We start from the raw sequence: 25,981 nt of genomic DNA, 5'->3' as shown, positions 1-25,981 counted from the left end.
GTGTGCACCAATTGATGCTTCCTTTAATTATACAAGGCACATGAGAAGTTCTGACATTCAGCCCCACTGTCCAATGCATTAATTGCTCCCATCCAATCCCAGAAGAGGAAGAGTGACACCTCAAAGTATAGATTGAATTCAGACAGGATCACGGAAGACAATCCAACCCAGTTTTTCTACAAGATAAACATTAAAATTGGTGACTAGAGCGAGGAAGTAGGTTCCTAATCACAGCTCGCATTCCTTGCAGTGATAATGTTGAATATGGTCAAAGTGTATGGAAAAGCTAGTGGAGTCTACTGATAATACAAATAAATGACAATTTTAAAAAATATTTGTTCATGGGATGTGCACATTGTTGGCTAGGCCAGCATTTATTGCCCATCCCTGATTGCCCTTGTTCAGAGGGCATTTTTAAGAGTCAACCTCATTGCTGTGGGTCTGAATTCACATGTAGGCTAGGCCAGGTAAGGACAGCAAATTTCCTTCCCTAAAGGACATTAGTGAACCAGGTGGGTTTTTACAACAATCAGCAATGGTTTCATGGTCATCATCAGACTTTTAATTCCAGATTTTTGTTGGATTCAAATTTCACCATCTGCCATGGTGGGATTCAAACCTGGGTCCCCAGAGGATTACCCTGGGTCTCCAGAACACTAGTCCAGTGACAATACCACTATGCCATCACCTATGCCCTGTGAAAATGTTAACAGGATCTTATGAAACACCAGACACCAACAAAATAAAGTCAATCTCCTGTAGGTTTGCCAAAGAACTTGTTATACATAAAAACAATGAAAAGTCACAACAGCATTACATAAAGTAAAAATTCACAGAGGAACACATCTACTAACAACACTGTTACAGCAATTACAAACCCTTTGCTAATGGGGAGCATGACATGATCACAAGATGTTGAGAAAGAAGTCTGCTAAGAATTAGGTCATTTTAGTTGGCCCATTCCCCAAAACTTAAATACAATGTTTTCTTAATTCAATTTAATTCTTCTTCAAATTTGATTTTTATTGGTGTATGAATAGTTATACTTGCAAGTCCCATTTTCCTAACTCATGTACAGTACCTATTATCTTGTGTGATTTAAGCACCACACATATTTACATATCAATTGCTCACACCATCCCACCCTCACAACTAACCACTACACCTGCACGCAAACCCATTAACTCTCAACCATCCACTTATACTAAACCATATGTCACAACTATCAACCCACTCTACCCATACAAACTCCCGACTTTCCAGAAATCCATATTCGCAGATATCAACTCACATCTGCTCACACACACAAACTCACACGCACTCAGTACTCAATCACATACCCAGGCACTTTCACACTTACACATATCCTCATACCCACTCACTCTCACAGACATACAAACTCACACCCACTCAGTGCCAATGGCTTACCCAGCCTTTCAAACATGCCTATCCATTCACGCACACACACACATATCCTCACACTTATGGGTTTTAATGCCTTGGAGATGTCCATATTATGATAGAGTAAACTCATTAAATGCAATGGTTAGGGATGTATGCTTGACCCCAGCTTCTTCAGACCTTGTTATATCTAAGACCTGCAGAGAATGACAACCTTCACAGCTGGTTCTGGCATATCAGCCGGTGTCTACAGAAACAGTCAAATTTGACAAAATAGAGAGAGTTGTGATCCAAAGGTAGCTCATTGCAGGTAAGCACGGACCTTGGCAAACACTTCATGCTGCTGAACATTCTCCGTATTCCTGGGCATGGCACCTACTAATGCTCATGTACAAGCTGTGGCTTCACATCATTTCTGTGTAACAATCTGACTTTGTTGCCGGCCATATTCTCAGCACTGGTAGAAAACTGTTGAGTAGGTGTTGTACAGGAGTGTATTGAAGCTTTTCACTCAATATGAATGCTTGCCTAAAGAAAAGGAAACAAGAATAAACTGATGGGGTATTGACAGCAACTGCCTTCTCATGTATTCCCCTTTCCCATGTACACTCATTCCCCATGTACACTCATTCCCATGTATACTGCTTCTCATGCACAGTCCTCATGTATATTTCTCTTGTACACTTCTTATGTACATGGCTTCCATGTATACTGTTTCTCATTACAGTCTTGGTCTAAAATGAACACAAGAGCTGAATTTGAGAGGTGAAGTGAGAATGACTGACCTTGACATCAAGGCAATACTTGACTGGGTGTTGCACCAAGGAGCCCTAACAAAATTGAAGACAATGGAGAAAAAGAAAAAAAAACTCTCCACTAGCTGGAGTTCAGTATGAAGGAAGATGGTTGTGGTTGTTGGAGGTTAATCATCTCAGTCTCAGGATATCACTGCAAGAGTTCCTCAGGGTAGTGTCCTTGGCCCAACCATCTCCAGCTGCTTCATCAATGACCTTCCTTCCATCATAAGGTCAGAAGTGGGAATGTTCACAATCCCTCAGAAACTGAAGCAGTCAATGCTCACATGCAGCAAGACCAGGACAACATTCAGTCTTGTGCTGATAAGTGGCAAATAACATTCACACCACTCAAGGCCCAGGCAATGACCATTTCCAACAAGAAAAAGTTTAAGCACATCCCCTAGACATTCAATGGCATTACCATCACTGAATACTCACCATTAGTATTCTGGGGGACAGTGGGGGATGAGTGGGGGTGGCAGGGGTGGTTACCATTGACCAGAAACCTAACTGGACAAGCCATATAAAAACTGTGGCATCCAGATCAGGTCAGAAGCTGGAAGTCCTGCAGTGAGTAACTCACCTCCTGACTCCCCAAAGTCTGTCCACAATCTACAAGGTACATGTCAAGACTGTGATGAAATATTACCCACTTACATGAGTGAGTGCAGCTCCCACAACACTCAAGGAACTTTACATCATCCAGGACAAAATAACCAATTTGATTAGCACCCCTTTCACCACTTTTCAGATGCACTGGAGCAACTCCCCAAGGCTCCTTTGACAACACCTTCCAAACCCATGTCCCCTATCTACTTTCCCAATGAAGGGGAACATCATCTTCGCTTCTACCCTGTCAAGCCCATCAGAATCTTATATGTTTCAATATGGCTGTCTCTCATTCTTCTAAACTCCAATGTGTATAGCTCCAGCCTGCTCAACCTTTCTTCACAAGGCATCTCCTTCATCCTAGGAATCAACCTGGGGACATTCCCTGAACTGCCACCATTGCCAATATATCCCTCCTGAAATCCTCCTCCTGCAGGTACCATCCCTAAGAGGGCATTGGCAACCATGGACTTCCATTGGATTGGTCATGAATATGCTTGGCAAAGTACTGAAGTGGTTTACCGTTGCCTTCTGCAGTATGGCTGGCAAGGAAACTCTCCCACTCTTTACTGCCTCCCATCCCCTCCTGAAATAAGGGGACAAACACTGTGCACAATAATGTCGGTGTAGTCTCACTAATGCCCTGTACAGTTGTAACAAGACTTTCCTACTTTTATACTCCCCCCTCCTTTGCAATAAAGGCCAATATTCAATTTGCATTCCAAATTACTTGCTGTACCCGAATGCTAACTTTTTGTACTTCATTTACAAGTACACCCAAATCCCTCTGTACCACATTCTGTAGTCTTTTCATGTTTAAATAATATTCTGCTTTTCTATTCTTTCTACCGAAGCGGATAACCTCATGTTTTCCCGCTTATACATGATCTGTCAAATTTTTGCCCACTCACTTACCCTATCTATATTCCTTTGCAGATTCTTTGTGTTCACCTCACAAATTGAGTTCCCTACTAGCTTAGTACATCATTGTATTTGGCCCCAATACAAACTGTCCCCTCAGCAAAGTCATTAATATAGATTGTAAATAATTGAGGTTCCAGCACTGATCCCTATGGCACTCTGCTAGTTACAGTTTACCAACCTGAAAATGACCCATTTATTCCAATTCTCTGTTTCCTGTTAGTTAGCCAGTCTCTACCCATGCTATTATATCACCCCCAACCTCATGAGCTCTTGTGCCACCTTATTGAATGCCTTTTGGACATTGAAATACACAACATCTACTGGTTCCCCTTTATCCACAACGCTTGTTACATCATCAAAGAGCTCTAATAAATTTGTCAAAAATAATTTACATTTCACAAAACCATGTTGACCCTGCTGATTATATTATGGTTTTTTAAATGTCCTCTACTTCTTCCTTAATAATAGATTCTAGCATTTTCCCAAAGACAGATGTCAGGCTAACTGGCCTATAGTTTCCTGCTTTCTGTCTTCTCTCTTTTCTTGATTAGATGTGTTACATTTGCGGTTTTCCAATCTACTGGGAGCTTTCCAGAATCCAGGGAATTCTGGAAGAATATAATCAATGCATTCACTATCTCTGCAACCACTTCTCTTAAGACCTTTGGATACAGGCCATTGAGTCTAGGGGACCTGTCATCCTTTAGACCCATTAGTTTTCCTATTTCTTTTTCTCCAATGGTTGTGATTGTTTTGCATTTCTCCCTCCCTTTTGGCCTTAGATTTTCTTCTATTACTGGGGTGCTTTTTGAGTCCTCCACTGTGAAGACAGATACAAAATACTTGTCAAAGTCTCTGCCATTTCCTTGTTTCCCATTATTAATTCCCGTTTCATCCTCTAATGTTTATTTTAGCTACTCTCTTCCTTTTTATTGACTCGTAGAATCTCTTACTGTGTGTTTTTATATTACTTGCTAGTTTATTCTCATATACTAATTTCTATATCTCTTTATTTAGTCATCCCTTGCTGGTTTCTAAAATTTTCTCAAACTTCTGACTTGACACTAATTTTCTGAGCACTGTAAGACTTTTCTTTCAATTTGATACCATCATTTACTTCCTTAGTTAGCTGAGAATGTTGCATCCTTCCTGTTACCCAATTTCCCAACCTGGACAATAATTAGCCCTCAATTCCATGAGCTTCAACTTTAGCTTATCAGGGACTTTATCAACTGACTTCTGGAAGTCCATTTACCATAGATGTTGGTGTATAAATTGAACTTTGAAGCCTCAAAAAATGCCTCCAAAGATGGGAGTCAATGTGTACTCTGAATATAAAAGTGAACTGCTGGCATGGGTGTAGTGGTTGCCATCTTTGTCATTTAGCACACAGTTCTGCACAGTGTGAGTGTATCTTAAACTCCCACGCAATTTCGCTACACAGCCCATATCGCCTGCTTGATCTATTGCACCCAGTTATAAGGTACTGGTAAGTAAAACATCCATTTATGGGATGAAAAATTGAGGCTGACTACTAATACAAGTATAGCATGTCATGGTTAAGAAGGGAGTGTGGAGAATGTCGACTTATACGCCAAGTTAATGCAAAAACATGATTTTTGGGACCAAAGGAATGGGGTAGTTTTATACACTGGTTTGACTTATACGTCGTGATGTATGGTGAATAACACCCATTCCTCACTCCTCTCTGTTCACTGCTTCAGTCACCTGTTTTATCACGCATGAGCCTACCCTTTACAAAACCATGCTGGCTTTCTCTGGTCAACTGAAAATTTTCAAGATCTTCAGCCACTCTATGCTTAATTATAGACTCCAGCACTTTCCCAACAATAGAATTTAGGTGAACTCGTCCATATTCCCCTGCTTCCCTCTACTACCTTTCTTAATTCGTGGAATGACATATGCGATTTTCCAGTCTAAAGGAATGGCTCCTGAATTGAGAGAACTTTGGAGGATCAGAACCCTGGGATGGAAACCATCCACTCCTGGGATTTGTCACCCTAAAGTGCAATTATTTTCTTCATTACTGTGAATCTGCTTACATTAATTATGGTGAGTCCCAGTCCCTGATTCAAAACTAGTTTCTTTGGCGTGTATTGATTTCAATTTTCTTTCTGCCCTGTAAATAGTAAAGTGTACTCCCCTCTCATATATACTCCTGGTCATGTACACTTGCCCTCATGAACACCCCTCTCATATACGTCTCCTCTCATGTACACCACCTCTCATGTACACCGTCCTCTCATATACATTCCTGCTCATGTATATGCAACAAATATTTTATTTAAAGTCCACTGTCTATGGTAATTTCTACCAATTAGTTCACAACACCGCTGGTCAATGGGAGGTAGGAATGAGCAGAATGGGGAAATGTTTTTACTGATACTGGAGCAGGCAGCAGGTGTTAGCAATTGCTCAGAAGAGCTGTCCCATCATTAGAGTGTCCAGCCTGGTTGGTTGGTGGTGAGGACATTTGTTGGAGATAGTGGAGGCTGGCTACGGTTGACCCCTTCACCAGCAAAGCCTTCATATTTGACTGGGAATGATTCCTCACCTCTGTCCCCCTCCATCCCCCTATCGTTGTTGGATTTGTTGGAATGGACAAAGGATGAGGGGTGCATTATTGAAATCTGTCTGTGAACTTGTACAGCTTGTTTGACTGGCTCAGGGAGTGGATTCCCAAACCTAAGCCTTTCCTGGGATTAGCATTATTCATGTGTGACGTGGATGCTGCAGAAACCTGCAAAAGGCAGGGAGAACATGGATAGGACCAGGAGGCCTCTTCCTTTTTATGTTTATTACGAAATAGTGTTTATTATCTTTCCCAAGCCATGTTCCTGAAACAATGTTTATACAGAAGGTCCAAAAAAGACAACTGTGATAGTTTGGGCACATTTCAAGAATGGGAACTGTTAGAAGACCTTGCACATAAAGATACTTAGGACAAGAAGCAGAGGAAGATCAAAGAAGAGATAGTTAGACAAGGTCAAGAGTTACTTGTCAGAGAAAGGGATACAGATGACTGAGGTGGACGGGCTAGTTCAAAAGCGACAACAGTAAAGAGTTCAGTTGTGCTATTGTTGCTGCTGAGCTGATGGACAGGAATTTAAAAGGAGTTGTGTGATGGGGCATGCGATGTCAGCTCTTCAAAGCCATCTCCCGAGTTGGCACGGACTCCACGAATGGGAAAATGGCCTTCTGAATAATGTACAGTTACAGTCCTGGGGCCCGTCAATTTACTGAGTTGTGGAAAGCAGAGATGACGGCAGAGTTTGTAATGGTTTTTACCACAGCTGAGTTTCACCTGCAGGGCAGTGGACAAAGTGAGCACTTCCCATCTGGCGATAACCAGTGTCCATCTGGTAGCTATCGATGAGTTGGGGAATGCCCAGCAAACCCACTAACAAAAGGGAAGGGATCACTTTGAACTCTTTCTGCTTTCATCACTTACCCATCCTCCAGCAGCAGTCATCCAGCTTTGCAGTTTGGTATTGAAGACAAACTCCATGGCTTTCTTAATCTGTTCAACTAGACTCGGTGTTTTCTTAGCAACTTGCTTTCCTAATGAAACAGTGATCCTCAGCAGATTCTGCTCAACAGCAAGGTCTCCATTGGCCCGCTCTTGGCTGATTTCATTCACCGTATTTAAAAAAAGTTCACATGCCTTAACAGAGAGGGAGAGAGAGAGAGACAGAGGGAAGAGAAAAGTCACTTAACAGTGCTCCCAGAAATCTTATCCTCCTCTTTTAGCACCATTCACTTCCTGCATGCCTTCCCCAGCCTTATCCAGAACCCATGTAGACTTCTTATGTAAGGGCAACACACCTTGAAGTTTTCTAAAAGAAATTCTGCTTCCCTGTCCTGGATCCCCTGCCCCCTTATTGGGGCCCAACAGCCCCCACCTGGAGGGTGACCCAGCTCACCTCATATGGTTTGCTGCCTTCCTGTCCTACAGCCAGCTGTGATGTAGTCAGAAAAACTGGGATGGCCAGCTTATGGAGACCCCATCGTTAGCTCCTCCCCACCCTACGCCAATTTCCCTTGGAAGAGGAGAGTGAAGATTCTGCCTTAGAAAACCCTGGAGCTGGTGGAGTCCCAGCTCAGCTGGGTTCCTGCCCTTTCATGGTGGGTTCTCCAAACTCCCCTCTGAGTTCATGGCACCAAGTGCGGTGGATTTCTGGGCCATGCTGTCATGCACAAACAGAGCATCTCTGTATTACACCAAAACAGCTCCTTTAAGAACGTCTATAGAGGGAACTGACCAACTTGTCATAAGTGTGAACATATCCTACCAGTAAAGGGTTAGTTCCCATTTCTCTGTAAAATAGATATATTATAATTAATAGGGTTTCTGCAAAATATCGCACGGTTCCAATTTTCTACAACTTTATCAATGAGTTGGTGTAGTGAATTATGAATTAAATTTGTTTAAATTAGTTAAAATTTGCAACAGTGACTCACAAGTAAGAACCACAAGTGTTAAATGAATATCCAAGGATCATTTGGGCACCTTCACTTTGGGTATAAGAACCTAAGAAATAGGAGCAGGAGTAGGCCATTCAGCCCTTCGAGCCCACTCTGCTATTCAATGAGATCATGGCTGACCTTCTACTTCAACATCATTTCCCTGCACTATCCCCGTATCCCTACATGTTTTTAATATGAAATCTATTGTTCTCGGTAGTGCATGGCGTAATAGTTATATAGCGGGACTAGTAATCAGGAGTGTGGTAGTGTAGTAGTTATATTGCTGGACTAGTAATCAGGAGTATCTGAATTCAAATTTCATTAAAAAGACAACTAGTTCACGAATGTATTTTAATGGAAGGAAATATGTAGGCCTTACCTGGTCACACCCCTACCATCTGAGGGGCAGCTATCGATGGTTAATAAATGTCAACGACACCGCATCCCAAGAATGAATGAAAAAGCTTTAGAAAAGAGAATCAGAACTATTTGGTAGCGTTAAAGCTATGTTTTATCATTGTATTAGGGATCTATTCACAATGTTATGAAAACGCCAACATTTCGAGAGGCTTTTCATGACCTTAGTATATCCAAAAGCTCTTTTCAGCCAATTAAATATTTTCAAAGTGTGGTCATTTTTGTAATATAGAGAAATGCAACAACCAACTTGCACACAGGTCATAGATATTAGCATTAATATAAACTGTTTTAGTGATGTTGGTTGAGAGATAAATATTGGCCAGGATACCAAGGAGAACTCTCTGCTCTTCCTTAGATCATGCCAAGGGATTGTTAACATTTATCTGCGAAGGCAGACAGCATCTTAGTTTAATGTTGCACCCCAAAGTCGACTCTTCTGACAATGCAGCACTGCACTGCAGTGTTATCCTGATCATGGTCAAAACCCATGCAGTGGGACCTGAACTCTTCTGATTCAGAGGCGAGAGTGCTACCACTGAGCCAAAACTGACGCCAACAAGATAGCTGGTCTTTACCTTGTAGTCCTGACTTTCTCTGGATGCTCAAAAACATTTAGGCCAGGATTTTTCCAATGGCGGGCGTGTGGGCTGGGCGGGAGCGGGCGGGGGTGGGCACAGAGCCGATTGGTGCCTGCGATCAGCTCCGCACCGCCATTTTACATGGGCCGGCCAATTAAGGCCCCCCCCAGTGTAAATCGCGGCTCCCGAGATCAGCGGGAAGGGGCGGGTGGCGGCGGGACTGCAATGACCGCTGGTCCAATGGCGACCCGGCGGCCTGTTTAAAAACGGCATAGGCGGCTGTCCTAAGGCTGCCACTGATGTCGGTCAGCAGCATGATGGATAACATCCTCGGAGAGCAGGCCAGACAGTAGGGCAGGTCAGCGGGGCAGTCGGCCCTGAGGTTCTCGGGGGGGATGTGAGGAAAAACTTTTTTACCCAGAGGGTGGTGACGGTCTGGAATGCGCTGCCTGGGAGGGTGTTGGAGGTGGGTTGCCTCACATCCTTTAAAAAGTCCTGGATGAGCACTTGGCACATCATAACATTCAAGGCTATGGGCCAAGTGCTGGTAAATGGGATTAGGTAGGTAGGTTTCTCACGTGTCGGTGCAGACTCGATGGGCCGAAGGGCCTCTTCTGCACTGTGTGATTCTGTGGTTCTGTGATTCTGTGATTTGAGTGCCTCGCTGCTCTCCTCGAGGAGGTGGCAGCACCCTGCGAGATCCTGGTGCCAAGGGACAGGAGGAGGAGGCCACCCCACCTAACAAAACGTGCCTGGGAGGAGGTGACAGAACGGGTCAGCTCCCATGATGTGGTGAGACGCACCCAGGCACATTGCCGCAAGCGGTTTAGTGACCTCTTGCGATTGGGAAGGGTGAGTATCGTGTTGGTACGGGTCACTTAGCACAGTGGTTAGGTTGCGCCCCCCCAACTCAGTATTTTGTTTTTGTATTCATTCATTCAAGGGAATTGGCCTTCGCTGTGTGGGCCAGCATTTATTGCCCATCCCTAGTTGCCCATGAGAAGATGGTGGTGAGCTGCCTTCTGTATCTGCTGCATGTGGTGCAGGTACACCCACAGTGCTGTATGGGGGTGAGCTCCAGGATTTTGACCCAGCGACAGTGAAGGAGCAGCGAAACATTTCCAAGTCAGGATGGTGAGTGACTTGGAGGGGAACCTCCAGGTGGTGGTGTTCCCATCTATCTGCTGCCCTTGACCTTCTAGATGGTAGTGATCGTGGGTTTGGAAGGTCTTAGAGCGTGAGTGGCAAATGTGATAGAGGCAGCATCTGGGCAAGGGTGTCAGCCCTGGCTGCTTGGTGTGCGTGTATGGCAGCTCCCGGGTCACAAATGGGATGAGCCCTGCAGGATTTTCCTCAGTTGGGAATGGCCAGGCTGCAATGGCAATGCAGGTACAGGGTGGACTAATCAATGCTCCTCTGTCCTCTCAGGAGGAGACAGCTCACAATAATGCTGAGCGGCTGCGGACTGGCATAGGGCAGCCCCATCTTCTCATCATCACCAGATACACCATGTGCCTAGGTCAAGTGGCCACAATGAGGTTGGGGTGCCACTGGGAGGTAAGAGTGCTGTGCACTGAGGTCACAAGGTCTGTCGGTGCAAACATTCCACTGTTGATTGTATATTGATTTCAGCCTCCAACATGGGATGCCCATTGATAATGGAAGGAGGAGCTCATCCTGATCCGGGTGCCAGGCATGCACATTAACAGTGTAATGACTTCAACTAAACAAATGTCCTTGTTCTTCCTTTCAGCCTCACCAGAGCATGCCTGGACTCAGGAGGCAGAGGGACTGCCGCTGAACCCTGAGAGCGCAGAAGACATTAGTGCACCAGCATCACACCCTCTCCACCAGGCAGGCACCAGCACAGAAACCAGCACCTCGGTGGGAATAAGATCGTCGGCTAGTATCTCAGTGTACAGCGGTGAGGGCACTTCACATTCGCTTGAGCTGCAGTCAGAGGCAGAGAATGCCCAGGGCGCCAGCAGTTGGGGGAATGCTGGGGACAGGGACGATGCTCAGTCGGTGGCTGATGATGGGCCTCTGGAGTTGTCCCTGAGGCAGCAGATGCTGGTTGTCCAGCAGGGTGTGCGGGAGGATCTGGAGGAGATACGTGAGGGAATGCGTGCCATGGTCTCCGTTGTGGAGGAGTCCATGTGGAACATGAGTAATGCATTGACCCTCATGGCCGAGTGCACTGCCTCCTCCATGGGGAGAGTGGCGACTCTTATGGAGAGGCTCCTCCAGGAGAACAATCAGGGCTTCCTGGGGATGCACTCGGACCTGCAGGACCTCACAGTAGCAATGACTTCAGGTGGTCAGTGTCAGTGTGGGAGATGGATTGGGCATCCAGTATCCCAGCTAGATGCCCGTCCATCAGTGGTGAGCAGGGAGTCCAAAGCGACCTCACATTGGCGCATGAGCTGCCTGTTCTCCCTGCGGGCTCCTCTCAGGGTGCTCCGGATAACAGCAGCAGCTCCTCTGCCCCTCTGCCAGTGACCGTGGCATCTGATGAGGCTGCGGCGACTGGGGAGATGCCAGCCGTGCCACTGGCCGCTCCCTCCCAGGGGAAGCCAGCACAGGCTCCACGGGCCAGAGGACACCCGCCGAGGGCATCAAGGCCAACAAGACAGCAGAGTGGGCAGGCTGTCTCCAATGCCGGTGCCAGTGATGGGGGAGCACTTAGACGTAGCACCTGCAAGTGTAAGCATAAATCAGCCTAGGCACAACACGGGCTTATCACTAGTGGTTTTCTTTTGCCCCACTTTTAAATTATTTTTAAGTTTGTGTGCTGTTCAACACCTTTTAATGGACTTTGATTTCTGTATGCCAAGTTTCCAATCATTAAATGTATTGGTTCTCAACAAGCCTCTGGGTGCTTCATTAGTTCTGCAGATGTACGGGAGCTCATGATGTTATGAGTGACTTGTTTGTCATTGAGCTTTATTGACAAGGCAAATAGTTAATGTTGCTGACCAGGCAAATGTTGTTCTCAGGTATCGAGTATGGAGCCTGCAGCCCTGGCATGTGTTGATGGTTCATCTTTGGTAGGCTAGCTGAAGGAGCATTGGATCAAAGCCTCCCGGGTCTCCCTGCCTCCATGGAACTTGCCCAGGTCAGCTTCTATCCCCTCAGCATTCTCCTGAGTGCTCACCCTCGGACTCATGACTGGACTCATTGACTGCAGCCAGAGCATCTGCGTTTACATCTTCTTCCTCCATTGTGTCCCCCCTTTCCAGTGCCATATTGTGGAAAGCGCAGCATGCAACCACTATCAGCGACACATGATCTGGGGGGGTATTGGAGTACGCCCCCTGAACGGTCCAGGCATCGGAAGCGCATCCTGAGAAGACCGATGGCTCTCTCCACCACAGCCCTTGTGGAGCCGTGGCTCCTATTGTGCCGCTGCTCGGCCTCTGTTCTTGGATGGTGGAGAGGTGACATGAGCCACCTTCTGAGGGGATAGCCCTTGTCATCCAGCAGCCATCCATCCAGCCGGGCTGGAGCACTGAAGAGCCCCGGCACCTGAGAATGTCTGAGGATGTAGCTGTCATGGGAGCTGCCTGGGTACCTTGCACAGACTTGCAGAATCTACATCCTGTGGTCACACACTATCTACATGTTCATGGAGTGGAAGCCCTTCCTGTTGACGAAGCCACCCGGCTCACCGACTGGCGCCTTGATGGCCACATGTGTGCAGTCGACTGCACCCTGGACACGGGGGATGCCAGCAATGGTGGTAAAGCCTCTGGCTCACTGTGCCTGGCTGGCCTCATCTGAGCGGTAGTGAATGAAAAGCAATGCCCGCCTGAACAGAGCGTCTGTCACCAGCTCGACACAACTGTGGACAGCTGATTGGGAGACTCCACATAGATCACCCACCGAGCCCTGGAAGAAGCCAGAGGCATAGAAGTTGAGGGCAACTGTGGCCTTCAGAGCCTCTGGCATGGGGTGTCCACCCACAGTCGGAGCTGATCTCAGGGCCGATCATCTGACAGATGGAGGTCACGGTCTCCCTTGAGAGACGGAGCCTCCTTCGGCACTGCACCTCAGACATATTGAGGCAGCTGCATCGCCACCTGTAAACCCTGGCAGCAGGATAGTGGCATCTTCTGTGGCCCCTTCTGCCTTGGACTTCCTGTTGGCCCTGCGCCCCTTGTGCCTGTGCCTGTCCTCCCACAGGTGGCTCCCCTGGAGGCTAAATATGGACTCCTGGCCTCCTCCCCATTCTGGCCCTCTCTTCCTCCTCAGAGGAGGTGCCTCCAGCGGAGAGCACAATCCCCATTCCCAGGATAAGGGAAGGTTGTCTGATACCTGGAAGGCCCCATGTGTTATGATTCCTCCAGAATCCTGAACTGAAGCCTGTCTTTCTGTCAAAGCAGCTCTGAAGCGAAATGAATTGTCTTGTTCATGCAACAAGTAGCAGTAAGTAATAAACTAAAGTTCTAACAACTCGCATTAGCGAGCCCACTTGCCCTTCTTATCCCGCCCGTGGATGAGATTTTAAAAAATGTGGCCTATCCACCTGCCCGTTGCGCCTGTGCACTGAAGATCACACGGGCTGTGAAAAATCATCTTCAATTGCTGCCTCAAGGGCCTTAACTGGCCTGTTAATTAATGGCGGGTACGCCTCGGAACTTATAGCGCACCTGCCTTCCGAAATATTGCGATGGTGCGTGGTGACGTCAGGACACATGCCCGACGTCATCGTGCATCATTTTACGCATCGGCGTGTCGGGCCCGCCCCTGTACGCCGACCGGAAAATTCTTCCCTTCATGGGCGAGGAAATACTTTGCACACATTGTCAGTAATACTTTGTGGGCAAATACAACAGGGCAATTTTTGCACAGCAAGATCTCAGAAAATAACAATGAGTTAATTTGTTGGATGGATGAAAGCTGAAATTTATGTTTCCAACTTACTGTAAATGAAGCTACCTGACTTCTAACATTAGCTCAATAGTACGAAATTTCATATTGTCACCCGATGCAGCATAATCTGAGATCTACTGTTTCAGAGGAGGTATTGGCTGATGGACCAGTTCCTCCACATAGTGCTACCTTGTCAGTTGCGTGTTGAGCAGCAATTTTCTGGAAGTCCTTTGTGAAGGAATCCAAATGCTCCTTGTCTATCAGATCTCCAAGCTCACGTAGGTGAAAACCTAAGGATCTGATCGCATCACTATCTAGAAAACAAAAAAAAATCACTGCATGTTACAAACTGATTTGCACAACATTTGTGGAGAAATAAGGCTTAATATCAAATGTGGAAGTGTTGGATCCAGTGCCCTTGGTTTGTTGGGACTAAAGGATCTGGACTGCAGGTTTATTCAGGGCGACGAGTCGGTACAGAGACAGAGAACATCTGGAGATTGTTGTTAGAATAAACACATGCTATTTATTTACAAACTAAACTCTGCAACTATACTTGTGAGCTCACAACATAAAACTCTGTCTTCACTCATCAGTGACTAACTCAAGACTCTCTCACATAGAGGTAGCCCACTCTACTCTGCTATTGGACATTAAGATAATATAACCTTACATTACAATACTTGTCTTAAAGGTATATTACATCTAAGATTACTACATCCCTCCACCTTTACTGAAAAACGTATTTTACAATTTTTCAATATATCAAGTTATTTACACAATTCAATTATTTACAAAGCCAGTCTCTCTGGGGCTTTCCTTATGCATATAGAACGTTTCTGCTCTACAGCTCCTGAAGTTTGCTTTGGAGTCTCCCTTACTCAAATTGTCTGAGCATCAGGTTCTACAGCAGGTACCTGTAAGTTTGTTTCTTAAACTCTTTCAGGTACAGTCGGCCCTTCAAATACATTTGCACTTGGTTGAGTCCTTTCAACAAGAAATGTTGATTCAGTCTCGAACCCTGGTGGAATCACTTCTGGATATTTGTTTTCTTCACTTTGTATGTGATCCACATGTCTTCTTGTTATTCGATCTTCAATTTTCACATGGTAGGAAAGAGGTCCCATTACAGTACCGAACTACCATGTTGGTCCTTCTCTAAAATTTTTCACAAATACCTTCGCCCTTACACTAAATGTTCTGTCCCAACTGTGACAATTATGCCCTATTTTCTGATTTTCCTCCCCTCTTTCTACCTCCCCCACCCAAGATTGGCATAATTAGGCTCAGTCTCGATTGGAGACGACATTTCATTAATAACCCAGCAGGTGTGACACCTGTTGTCGAATGAGGGGTGATTCAATAATGGAATAGAAATTGTGCTAATTTAGTTGCTAACCAATCTCCAGATAATTTCTTCAAACCAGATTTGAACGTCTGAACTGCTCTTTCGGTGAATCCATTTGAAGAAGGCTGGTATGGAGATGTTTTCACATGAACAATACCATTGAGGCTTGTAAATCAGTTAAATTCAGCACTTGTGAATGCTGTTCCATTATCTGATACTAGCACTTCAGGTAATCTATTTATAGCAAAGCTTTGTCATAACTTGTCTTTTGCCGCTGAAGATATGGGTGACCTTACTTCGTATACATCCAACCATTTCGAACTTGAAGTATTTACATTACCTTTAGCACTAGTGATGATCTGGATTTTGCTTTTATCCCTGTTTCTTATCTCAAAACTATTTTCACTGTTATTTTTATCTCTGATTAAAGCAACGAATGGAGGAAGGATCATAGTTCTTTCAGCAGCTCTTATTATCATTTCACTCATGACCTTGGGCCTAGCCAGGCCCAGCTGCAGTCCATTCCAACCACATTGTTCCTCCCTAACCCAGTACTGAACTGGAACAGCTCTTGTCCACACTAATTCTTCAGCTCAATATTTACTCATCTATTTTTCCTGTTACGATCTCTGTAGGGACCAATGACATAAAAGAATTGAATGACCCCAACAGAAGAAACTAATGGACAAGATTTCATTTTTAAAACTTTGACTGTAACAGTCAAATTTAATCAACAAAAATTAAACATGAATTAACAAGAAAACTTGTATTCAATAGAAACTATAAATTACACTTTAAAATAGCTGATACAACAAAGACAAGTCTCACAGATTTATTGGCCATTGGAAATTTTGATTCCCTGAAGGACTTAAAATCTGTTTCTTTCAGCCTTAAAGTCACAATCCTTCAAGAGAAGAAATTTCTCCTCATCCCAGTCCTAAATGATCCAGATTCTCCAGCCAGGGAAACAACCTCTCAGTATATACCCTGTCGAGCCCCTTCAGAATCTTTACTGTTTCAATGAGATCGCCTCTCATTCTTCTAAACTCCAGAGAATATAGACTTAATTTACTCAGCCTCTCAGCATAGGACAACCCTCTCATCTCAGGGACCAATACTAGTGAACATTCATTGTACCACCTCTTTTGCAAGTATATCCTTAAATATGGAGACCAAAATTGCACACACTGTTTCAGGTCTGGTCTCACCAATACCTGTACAATTGTAGCAAGATTTCTTTATTCACGTACTCCAATCCCCTTGTAATAATTCCCTTCTTAATTGTTTGTTGTACCTGCATGTTAACTTTTTGTGACTTCCTTAATAATAGATTCAGTACTTTCTGGATGACTGATGTCAGGCTGACTGGCCTGTAGTTCTGTTTTCTCTCTTCCTCCTTTCTTACATTTGCCAACTTCCAATCTGCTGGGACCATTCCAGAATCTAGGGGCATTTGGAAAAATCATAGTCAGCGCATCCACTATCTCTGCAGCTACCTCTTTTAGAACCCAAGGTTGTAGTCCATCAGGTCCTGGGGATTTGTTGATTTTAGTCCCTTGAGTTTCTCCATTGCATTTTCTCTGCTGATATTTCAACACTCTTATTAGCCCCTAGTTTACCCTCTATTTCTGGTATGTAACTTGGGTATTCTACTGTGATGACAGGCACAAAGTATTTGTTCAAGGCCTCTGCCATTTCCTATTTCCCCATAATAATTTCTCTTGTCTCTGTTTCTAAGGGACCAACATTTACTTAAGCTATTCTTTCCCTTTTTATGCACTTATAAAAGCTCTTCAATCTGTTTTTATATTCCTGGCCAGTTTACTCTCATATTCTATTTTTTCCCTTTTATCAACATTTTGGTGGCTCTCTGTTGGTTTCTAAAACATTCCCAAGCCTCAGACTATTGCTTTTCTTTGAAACATTATAAGCCACCTCTTTTAATCTAATACTAACGTTAACCCCCTTAATAAGCCACAGGTGGATCTTTCTTTCTGAGTTTTTGTTTTTCAATGGAATGTATTTTTATTGAATATTTTGAATTAAAAAAAAATGTTTCCCACTGTTCAATTACAGCAGTATCGTTTAGCCTATTTACCCAATCAAGGGAGCTCTTCTCTCAGTTTAAGGTTCTTGTTTGTGTTTAGAGTATGTTGTTTTCAAACTTAATGTGGAATTCAATTGCATTATGATCATTACATTAAGGGCAACATTTTCCCCTTGTCGGGGGGGGATGTGCGGGAGTGGGCGGGCGGGTTCCCGATCAGCGCCCCTGATTGGGGGCGCGTTGCCATTTGACGTGGGCGGGCCAATTAAGGCCCACCCAGCGTGACGTGCGCTCGGAAGTGGACATGCTTGCGAAAGAGCGCACAGATCTCCCTGAGGCAGAGTGCCGCCTCAGGGAGACCGGTGGAAGTTGTAAAGATTTTTGGAAGTGTACAAGAAAAAATCCTGACATGTCCCCTTGGAGGGAAGCTTAGGCAGAAAACACCCTCCCAAATAAACATATTGGCCTGGATTTTCATCATTGAGGCAAGTAACAGGAGCCCTGAAAATTCCCAGGTTGGCCCACCAGCCTTGGGGGAAGGTGCCGTAAAGGTGGGATCTTCACTGCCAAGGGGAGGGGTGTGGGGGGGGTGGGGGCGGTGGGTACCATCCGCAGTCAGGCCAGCCGACCCATGAAGAAGCGCAGAAGCAGGCACAGGAGCTGCCGGGTGCGGAGGCAGGCTGTTTAAAAGGCCTGTGGGCAATCATCCCTGACAGAAAGGTCCTCCATCCCTTAACCCTCACATCCTCTCACCCCTCACCCCACCTCCCCCTCACCCCCCACACACACTCCTCATGCCTCAGCCATGCCACCTCATGTCCCCAGGCCAGGCTATTCCCCCCCCACCTCCCCCCATGGCCACTCATGCCCCCCATCCCAACCAAACTATGGAGCACATAATAACATCTTGCCCCTGACTAGAGTTTCAGGGTGAAATCCTGGAGTTACACCAGCTCTCCAACAGGGCAATGGACTGGTTAGGGGACTTGACATTAAAACTGTGACGACAGCATCTACTTCTAAAGCCATATGAAAGGAAGAAGAAGATTGTGTATCATCGTTGCACATCATCTTGTGTGGTTTCATGTCAGTCCCGTGACCTGATCAGCCCCAATTCTGGAACAAGGGCAATTGGAGATGTCAAATACACTCAAGGGAATTGCGAATTAAAAAAAAACTCTGAAGTAAAGTCCTCAAGAAAGGTTATCCAAACCAAAAGGTTTCTTTTTCCAGGAAGAAGTTGAAACCTGGGCTTCTCATTCTGTGCAGAGAAGGCCCATTTCTTGACTCTGCAAGCTGATTTTAATTCTGGAGCCCCAGCTACTGTGGAGCTTTACATCGGGAGAGGTAGAGAGGCCATTTTAAAGCCTGTGTGAGAGATAGAGCATTTCAGGTAAAATTAAAATTGCTCTCCTTGTCTCAGGGTTTGTTTGGATGAAAAATACAGGGTGCAGCCCTTATCCTTCAGGTACCTGGCTCTGCAATCTTCTGATTAACCTTGGAGCTGCTAAGTCTGGCCCTTATTCAACTCTGCAGCAGGGGAGGCAGAGAGGTCATTTCAAAGTCAGTGAGAGAGCCCAGCATCAAGGTGCTAAATCACTCAAAGCCACCTCCACTGAAACATTTTAGCGATGTCCTCAAAGCATCCCTGAAGAGGTCAAACATCTCCACCGACACATGGTCACCAACCAAAATGGGAGAGGGTGTTGTAATATGCCTTTAAGGGATTGTAGCATGACATCATTATAAGGAAGTGTGTCGTGTGATCCAATTTTAGTTTCACTTCGAACTGAAGCAGGCATAGACGCACAGCCCTGCTGCTGATGTCCTCAAGCTTCCTGTCCATGTATATATGTTCATATGTGCTTAGGATTAATAAGTGAACCCACAAAGTGTTTGCACAATCCAGGCATCAAACACAGAGACACTTTGTTAGGAAGATGCAAAGGTGAGGTCAAAGTGGCAGAGAGAGTGCAAAAACCTCCAAATAACTCTTCTAATTGACCTTCCAAGCAACACCAACCCACTCATGGAAGAGTCTGCAGATTGCACAATGGACTTATCAAGTTATCGGCCATATCAGAAAGCATTAAACAGGAGTGGAAGCAAATCATCCCCGAACCCAAGTCTAAGAAGAAAGACAGACTGGTGAATGTTATCTAATTTGAATTTATTCAGTATTTCTTTTATATTTAGAGATTTATTTTGTTTTGCGAGTTATTTGTTACATGTGCATAGTGCTGCACATGTATGGTACAGCATTTCAACTTGTGCATTGTTTTTTCTGGGCGAGAAATGTCTGAAGGAGCTTAACTCCAGTTTTAACCTTGATTCCTATGGGAATCGATGATTCACTTAAAGTCGTTTCACCTAAAGTTGTGATTTTCAGGAGGACACAGCTTGAAGTGAAGAGTCACTGTATTTCCCAATGGATCTTTTACTATGAGATTACTAATTAACCCTGCCTCGTTGCACAACACTGGATCTAAATTAGCTTTATCTCTATTTGGTTTCACAACATATTGTTCCAGGAAACTTTTAACTATCTTCTGAAAAGGCTGGGTACACCCCCAGTTATAGACTCATAAACGTTTAAAGCGCAGAAGGAGGCCATTCGGCCCATTGTGTCCACACCGGACAACAAAGATCTGACTACATTAATCCCATTTTCCAGGGCTTGGCCCATAGCCCTGGAAGCTATGGCAATCCAAGTGAATATCTATATACTTCTTAATCCTCAAATCCATTTTCCTGCCTTTTCCCCATAACCCTTGGTTCCCTTACTGATTAAATATCTGTCTATCTCAGCCTTGAATACACGTAATGACCCAGCTCCTACAGCCCTCTGCAGTAAAGAATTCCACAGATTAACTAGCCTCTGAGAGAAGAAATTCCTCCTCATCTCTGTTTAAATGGGTGACCCCTTACTCTGAGATTATGCCCTCTGGTCCTAGATTCTCGCACAAAGGGAAACAACCTTTCAGCATCTACCCTGTCAAGCATATTATTCAAGAGTTTCTGACACAACCATCCTTTCAGGCAGTGAGTTCCAGACTCCCAACACCCTCTGGATGAAAAAAAATTCTCCTCAACTCCCCTCTTAGCCTCCTTCCTCTTACCTTAAAGCTATGCCCCCTGGTTACTGACCCCTCCATTAATGGAAAAAGTGCCTTCCTATCCACCTGAGTTGTATCAAAACTGGTTAGGCAAATCGACATTGACCCAGGCACCAAACATGACAAAGGCCCAGTCAACCCTGTAAAGTCTTCCTCACTAACATCTGGGGATTTGTGTCAATATTTGGAGACCTGTCCCACAGATTAGTCAAGCAACAGTCTGGCATAGTCCAACTGATTGAATCAGACCTTACAGATAATGTCCCAGACAGCACCATCACCATCTCTGGGTATGTCCTGTCCTACTGGTAGGACAGACCCAGAAGAGTTGGCGGCCCAGTGGTATAAAGTCGGGAAAGAGTTGCCCTGGGAGTCCGCAACACTGACTCTGGACCTCATGAACTCTCATGGCATCAGGTCAAATGTGGGCAAGGAAACTTCCTGCTGATTACCACCTACCAACCCCAGCTTCCCGCCCCCACTCTCCGCCAGCTGATGAACCATTACTCCTCCATGTTGAACACCACTTGGGCGAGACACTCCAGGTAGGAGGGGATAGAATTTACTCTGATTGGGGTCTTTAATATCCATGATCAAGCGTTGCTTGGTCGCACCATTACTGACCAAGCTGGCCAAGTCCTGAAGGACATGTCAGTCAGACTGGGGCTGTGGCAGGCGGTGAGGGAACCAACAAGAGGGAAAAACCTACTTGACCTCGCCTTCACTAATCTGCCTGTTGCAGATGCATCTGTCCATGACAGTATTGGTAGGAGTGACCACTGCACAGCCCTTATAGAGACAAAGTCCTGTCTTCACATTGAGGATATCCTCCATCGTGTTGTGTGGCATTACCACCGTTCTAAATGGGATGTATTAAGATCAGATCTAGCACTCAAAACTGCGCAACCAGGAGGCGCTGGAGGCCATAAGACCATAAGATGTAGGAGCAGAAGTAGGCCACTCGGCCCATTGAGTCTGCTCCACCACTCACTGAAATCATAGCTGATCTGATAATCCTCAAATCCATTTTCCTGCCTTTTCCCCATAACCCTTGGTTCCCTTAGTGATTAAAAATCTGTCTATCTCAGCCTTGAATACACGTAATGACCCAGCTCCTACAGCCCTCTGCAGTAAAGAATTCCACAGATTAACTAGCCTCTGAGAGAAGAAATTCCTCCTCATCTCTGTTTTAAATGGGTGACCCCTTACTCTGAGATTATGCCTTCTGGTCCTAGACTCTCCCACAAAGGGAAACAACCTCTCAGCATCTACCCTGTCAAGCCCCCTAAGAATCTTATATGTTTCAATAAGGTCGCCTCTCATTCTTCTAAACTCCAATGATTACAGCCCAACCTACTCAACCTCTCCTCATAAGAAAATCCCTGCATACCAGGAATCAACCTAGTGAACCTTCGCTGGACTGCCTCCAATGCTAGTATATTCTTCCTTAGATAAGGAGACCAAAATTGTTCACAGTATTCTAGGTGTGGTCTAATTAGTACCTTGTATAGTTTTAGCAAGACTTCTCTATTTTTATACTCCATTCCCTTTGAAATAAAGGCCAACATTCCATTTGCCTTCCCTATTACCCGTATATTAGCTTTTTGGAATTCATGCACAAGGGCTCCCAATTCCCTCTGTGGTGCAGCCTTCTGCAGTCTTCCATTTAAATAATGTTCAGCTCCTCTATTCTTCCTGCCAAAGTGCATAACCTCACATTTTCCAACATTATATTCCATCTGCCACTGTTTTGCTCACCCATTTAACCTGTCTATAGACTCTGTAGACTGCTTGTGCCGTCCTCACCACTTGCCTTCCCACCTATTTTTGTATTATCCACAAATTTGGCGAAAGTACATTCACTTCCCTCATCTAAGTCATTAATAATGTAAATAATTGTGGCCCCAGCACTGATCCCTGTGGCACTCCACTAGTTACAGGTTACCATCCTGAAAATGCTTAGCCCAACTTTCTGTCTTCTGTTAGTTAGCCAATCATCTATCCATTCTAATATACTACCCCCAACACCATGGGCTCTTATCTTGTAAGTAACCTTTCGTGCGGTACCTTTGGAAATCTAAATGCATTACATTTACTGGTTCCCCTTTATCTATCCTGCTAGTTACCTCTTCAAAGAGTTCTAATAACTTTATCAGGCATGATTTCCCTTCATGAAGCCATGCTGACTATGCTTGATTAGATTATGTAATTCTAAATGCTCTGCTATTACATCCTTTATAATAGACACTAACATTTTCCCAATGACAGATGTTAAGCTAACTGGCCTATAGTTACCTGTTTTTTGAATAAGGGTGTTACATTGGCAGTTTTCCAATCTTCTGGGACTTGTCCAGAATGTAAGGATCCTTGGAAGATTACTACCAGTGCGTCACTATCTCTGTAGCTACTCCCTTTAATATCCTAGGATGCTACCCATCAGGTCCAGGGGACTTATCGGCCTTTAGCCCCCTTAGTTTCCCTAGTACTTTTCTCTAGTGATAGTTATTGTATTTATTTCCTCCCCCTTGATTATTTAGTATTTTTGGAATGCGATTAGTATCTTCTACCGTGAAGGCTGATGCAAATTATTTATTCAAATCCTCTGCCATTTCCTGGTTCCCCATAATTATTTCCACAGCCTCATTCTGTAAGGGGCCTATGTTCACTTTGGTCCCTCTCTTCCTTTTTATATATTTAAAGAAGTTCTTACTGTCCATTTTTATATTACTTGCTAATTAACCTCAAAGTTTATTTTCTCCCTCTTTATTATTTTTTTGGTCATCATCTGTTGGTTTTTAAAACTTTCCCAATCCTCTGGCTTACTACTAATCTTTGCCACGTTGTATGTTTTTTCTTTTAATTTGATACTACCCTTAACTTCCTTGGTTAATCATGTTTGGTTTATCACCTTCCTTGAATCCTTCTTCCTCACTGGAATATATCTGTTGTGATTCATGAACTATTTTCTTAAATGTCTGCCATTGTTCATCAACTGTTTTTTCTGATAAAATCCTATCCTAGTCCACTCCAGCCAACTCTGCCCTCATTTCTTTGTAATTACCATTATTAAAGTTTAGCACAGTTGTTTCCAATCCAAGTTTCTCACTCTCAAACTGAGTGCTAAATTCTACCATATTATGGTTGCTGTTTTCTATGGGATCTTTTACTCTGAGATCATTTATTAAACCTGCCTCATTACAAATGACCAGATCCAAAATAGCCTGATCTCTGGTTGGATCCACAACATATTGTCCTAGGAAACTGTCCTGAATACTCTCTATGAATCCTTGCTTGTGACTACCTCTGCCACTTTGATTTTCCCAATCTACATGAAGATTAAAGTCACCCATGATTAATGTACTGCCTTTTTTACATGGCTTCATTATCTCCTGATTTATTCTCTGTCCTACAGTATAGCTGCTGTTAGGGGGCCTCTAGTCTACTCCCACCAGTGTCTTCTTCCCCTTGTTATTGCTTATCTCCACCCATATGGATTCTACATCTTCCGATCCAAAATCCTTTCTTGCTATTGTACTTACATCATTTCGTACTAACAAAGCTACCCCACCAGACTTCCTGCCTGTCCTTTCGAAAACCCCTGACTATTTAGTTACTAGCTTTGATCTCCTTGCAGCCATGTCTCCGTAATGGCTATAAGTTCATACCCATTAATCTCTATCTGTGCCGTTAATTCATTTATTTTGTTCCGAATACTACGTGCATTTAAGTAAGGAGCCATTAATTTTGCCTTTTTACCATTTTTCCGCCTTTGATCCTATTTGCCGCTTTTTTTATGTTTGTACATTCTGTCCCTTCCTGTCTCACTCTGTGTATCATTAACTAAATAGCTGCCCTGCAAGGCTGCCATATCCTTTTGCTTTGTAAGCCTACATATCCCCTCTCCAGAACCCATCAGCAGCAGCAGAATCACGTTCAACCAAAATGTCCCGGTGGATCCATCAGTGTACCAACTCTGGATCACTGAGGAGTGGAGGAGAGCATGCTAGAAGCAGCACCAGGTGTTCCTAAACATGAAGTGCAAAACCGGTGATTACAGTATTACATGCATGCTAAACAGCAGAAACAGCATGCAGTAAACAGAACTTTGTGATCTCGTGAACAATGGATCAGATCAAAGCTCTGCAATCCTACCACATTCAGTAGTGAATGTGGTGGACAATTAAACAACTAACCGGAGGCTCCATTAATAGAATGGGGAAGCTCAGTGGTTCAGTGCAAAACTCAAGGCATTTGCAACCATCTTCAGTTTGTAAGAAGTACCAAGTAGATAATGCTAAGATCTACACCCTCACAAAAGTCAGTCTTTGGACATTTGAAAATCAGCATTCTAACTAGTAATAATGATGCTGGTGTAAATGTGACTCACACTCAGCTTGCTCATTAACTAGGATGGGTGTCCGATGTCCACACATGGGTAATTGGTCTCCTGTGAATTGTGACCCACCTGGTGACCATATGATCCGGTGAGATATACTGTAAAGTGTATGTGAGTGGGTATTAGCTGATGACAGATTGGCCTGGACCTCGATATCCTCCACAGTCGAAAAGCTTCCTAATCATCAGGCTGCACGCATGGAAAATTCTGGAGAGGAAGGGAGTGGCAGGAATGAGGAGTGTTGGTCACTGGGCATCCAGCTTTCGCCAATATGCTCCTGCACTCTGCGCAATCAACACTGCATCATAGTGACACCACTGGTCTCCCCAATCCCAAGTACTAGCATATAGCTGTCTGAATTGGTCTTGACTATACTATATCTCATCTAGAACTTTACCTTCCACAGGCTCCTCAAGGCATCGAAAGCCTATTGCAGGGCCATCCTCCTCTTCCAGCAGAAGTTTCAGCAAATACTCAGTCTGTCGCTCAAACAGGCTTTTTGCTGCCATGTTACAAACAGGAAGCTGTTGTCTGAAAGTACAGTGAATAATGTTTCCCCTTCACTGTGTTTTATGAATAGCTGTTCCCTCACACTCCTCCCCTTTGATTGCGAGAGAACTCAGTTTCTTTCATTTTCAGTGTGAGCAGGCGGGGCCATAACAACTGGCAGGGATATTGTTCTATTGTTAAACAAGTTGAAGGAATGCCTGACCTTTAGACTACCTGTTATCACACAGACCTGCAAGTTTCAGTGTCATTTTCCCGTGACGCTGCACTGGATTCCTGACAAGGCAGCCTGATTACTCTAGTTCCTGTAACTTCCTTACCGTCTCTGGATCCTGTAAAGTTTTACAGTCTCTGAGAGATCAGTAACTTAAACAGAGATATGAATTTCACAGTGACCAACTCAAAGGATCGCACAACAGAAGTTTAAATTTTAAGACCTTCACAATAACAAACTAAAATCAACATCAACTACACATTA

The 25,981-nt window shown here is 44.5% G+C and overlaps 1 protein-coding gene across 1 annotated transcript; it reads right to left on the bottom strand.

Moving 5' to 3' along the window:
• Positions 1-759: 759 nt before the first annotated feature.
• LOC144683625 (uncharacterized) lies at positions 760-25,624 on the bottom strand. The gene is made up of 4 exons (XM_078546836.1): positions 25,394-25,624; positions 14,279-14,403; positions 7,204-7,416; positions 760-1,929 (listed from the first exon to the last, which is right to left on the bottom strand). Exons 1-4 carry the CDS (start codon positions 25,503-25,505, stop codon positions 1,909-1,911), a joined length of 471 nt encoding a protein of 156 aa, XP_078402962.1. The 5' UTR covers positions 25,506-25,624; the 3' UTR covers positions 760-1,908.
• Positions 25,625-25,981: the final 357 nt, after the last annotated feature.

The sequence above is a fragment of the Cetorhinus maximus genome, chromosome 8 (assembly GCF_964194155.1).
Source record: "Cetorhinus maximus chromosome 8, sCetMax3.hap1.1, whole genome shotgun sequence".
Taxonomy (NCBI): Eukaryota; Metazoa; Chordata; class Chondrichthyes; order Lamniformes; family Cetorhinidae; genus Cetorhinus; species Cetorhinus maximus.
Note: the sequence above shows the minus strand (reverse complement) of the source record. Positions and strands in the feature narration are given on the sequence as shown.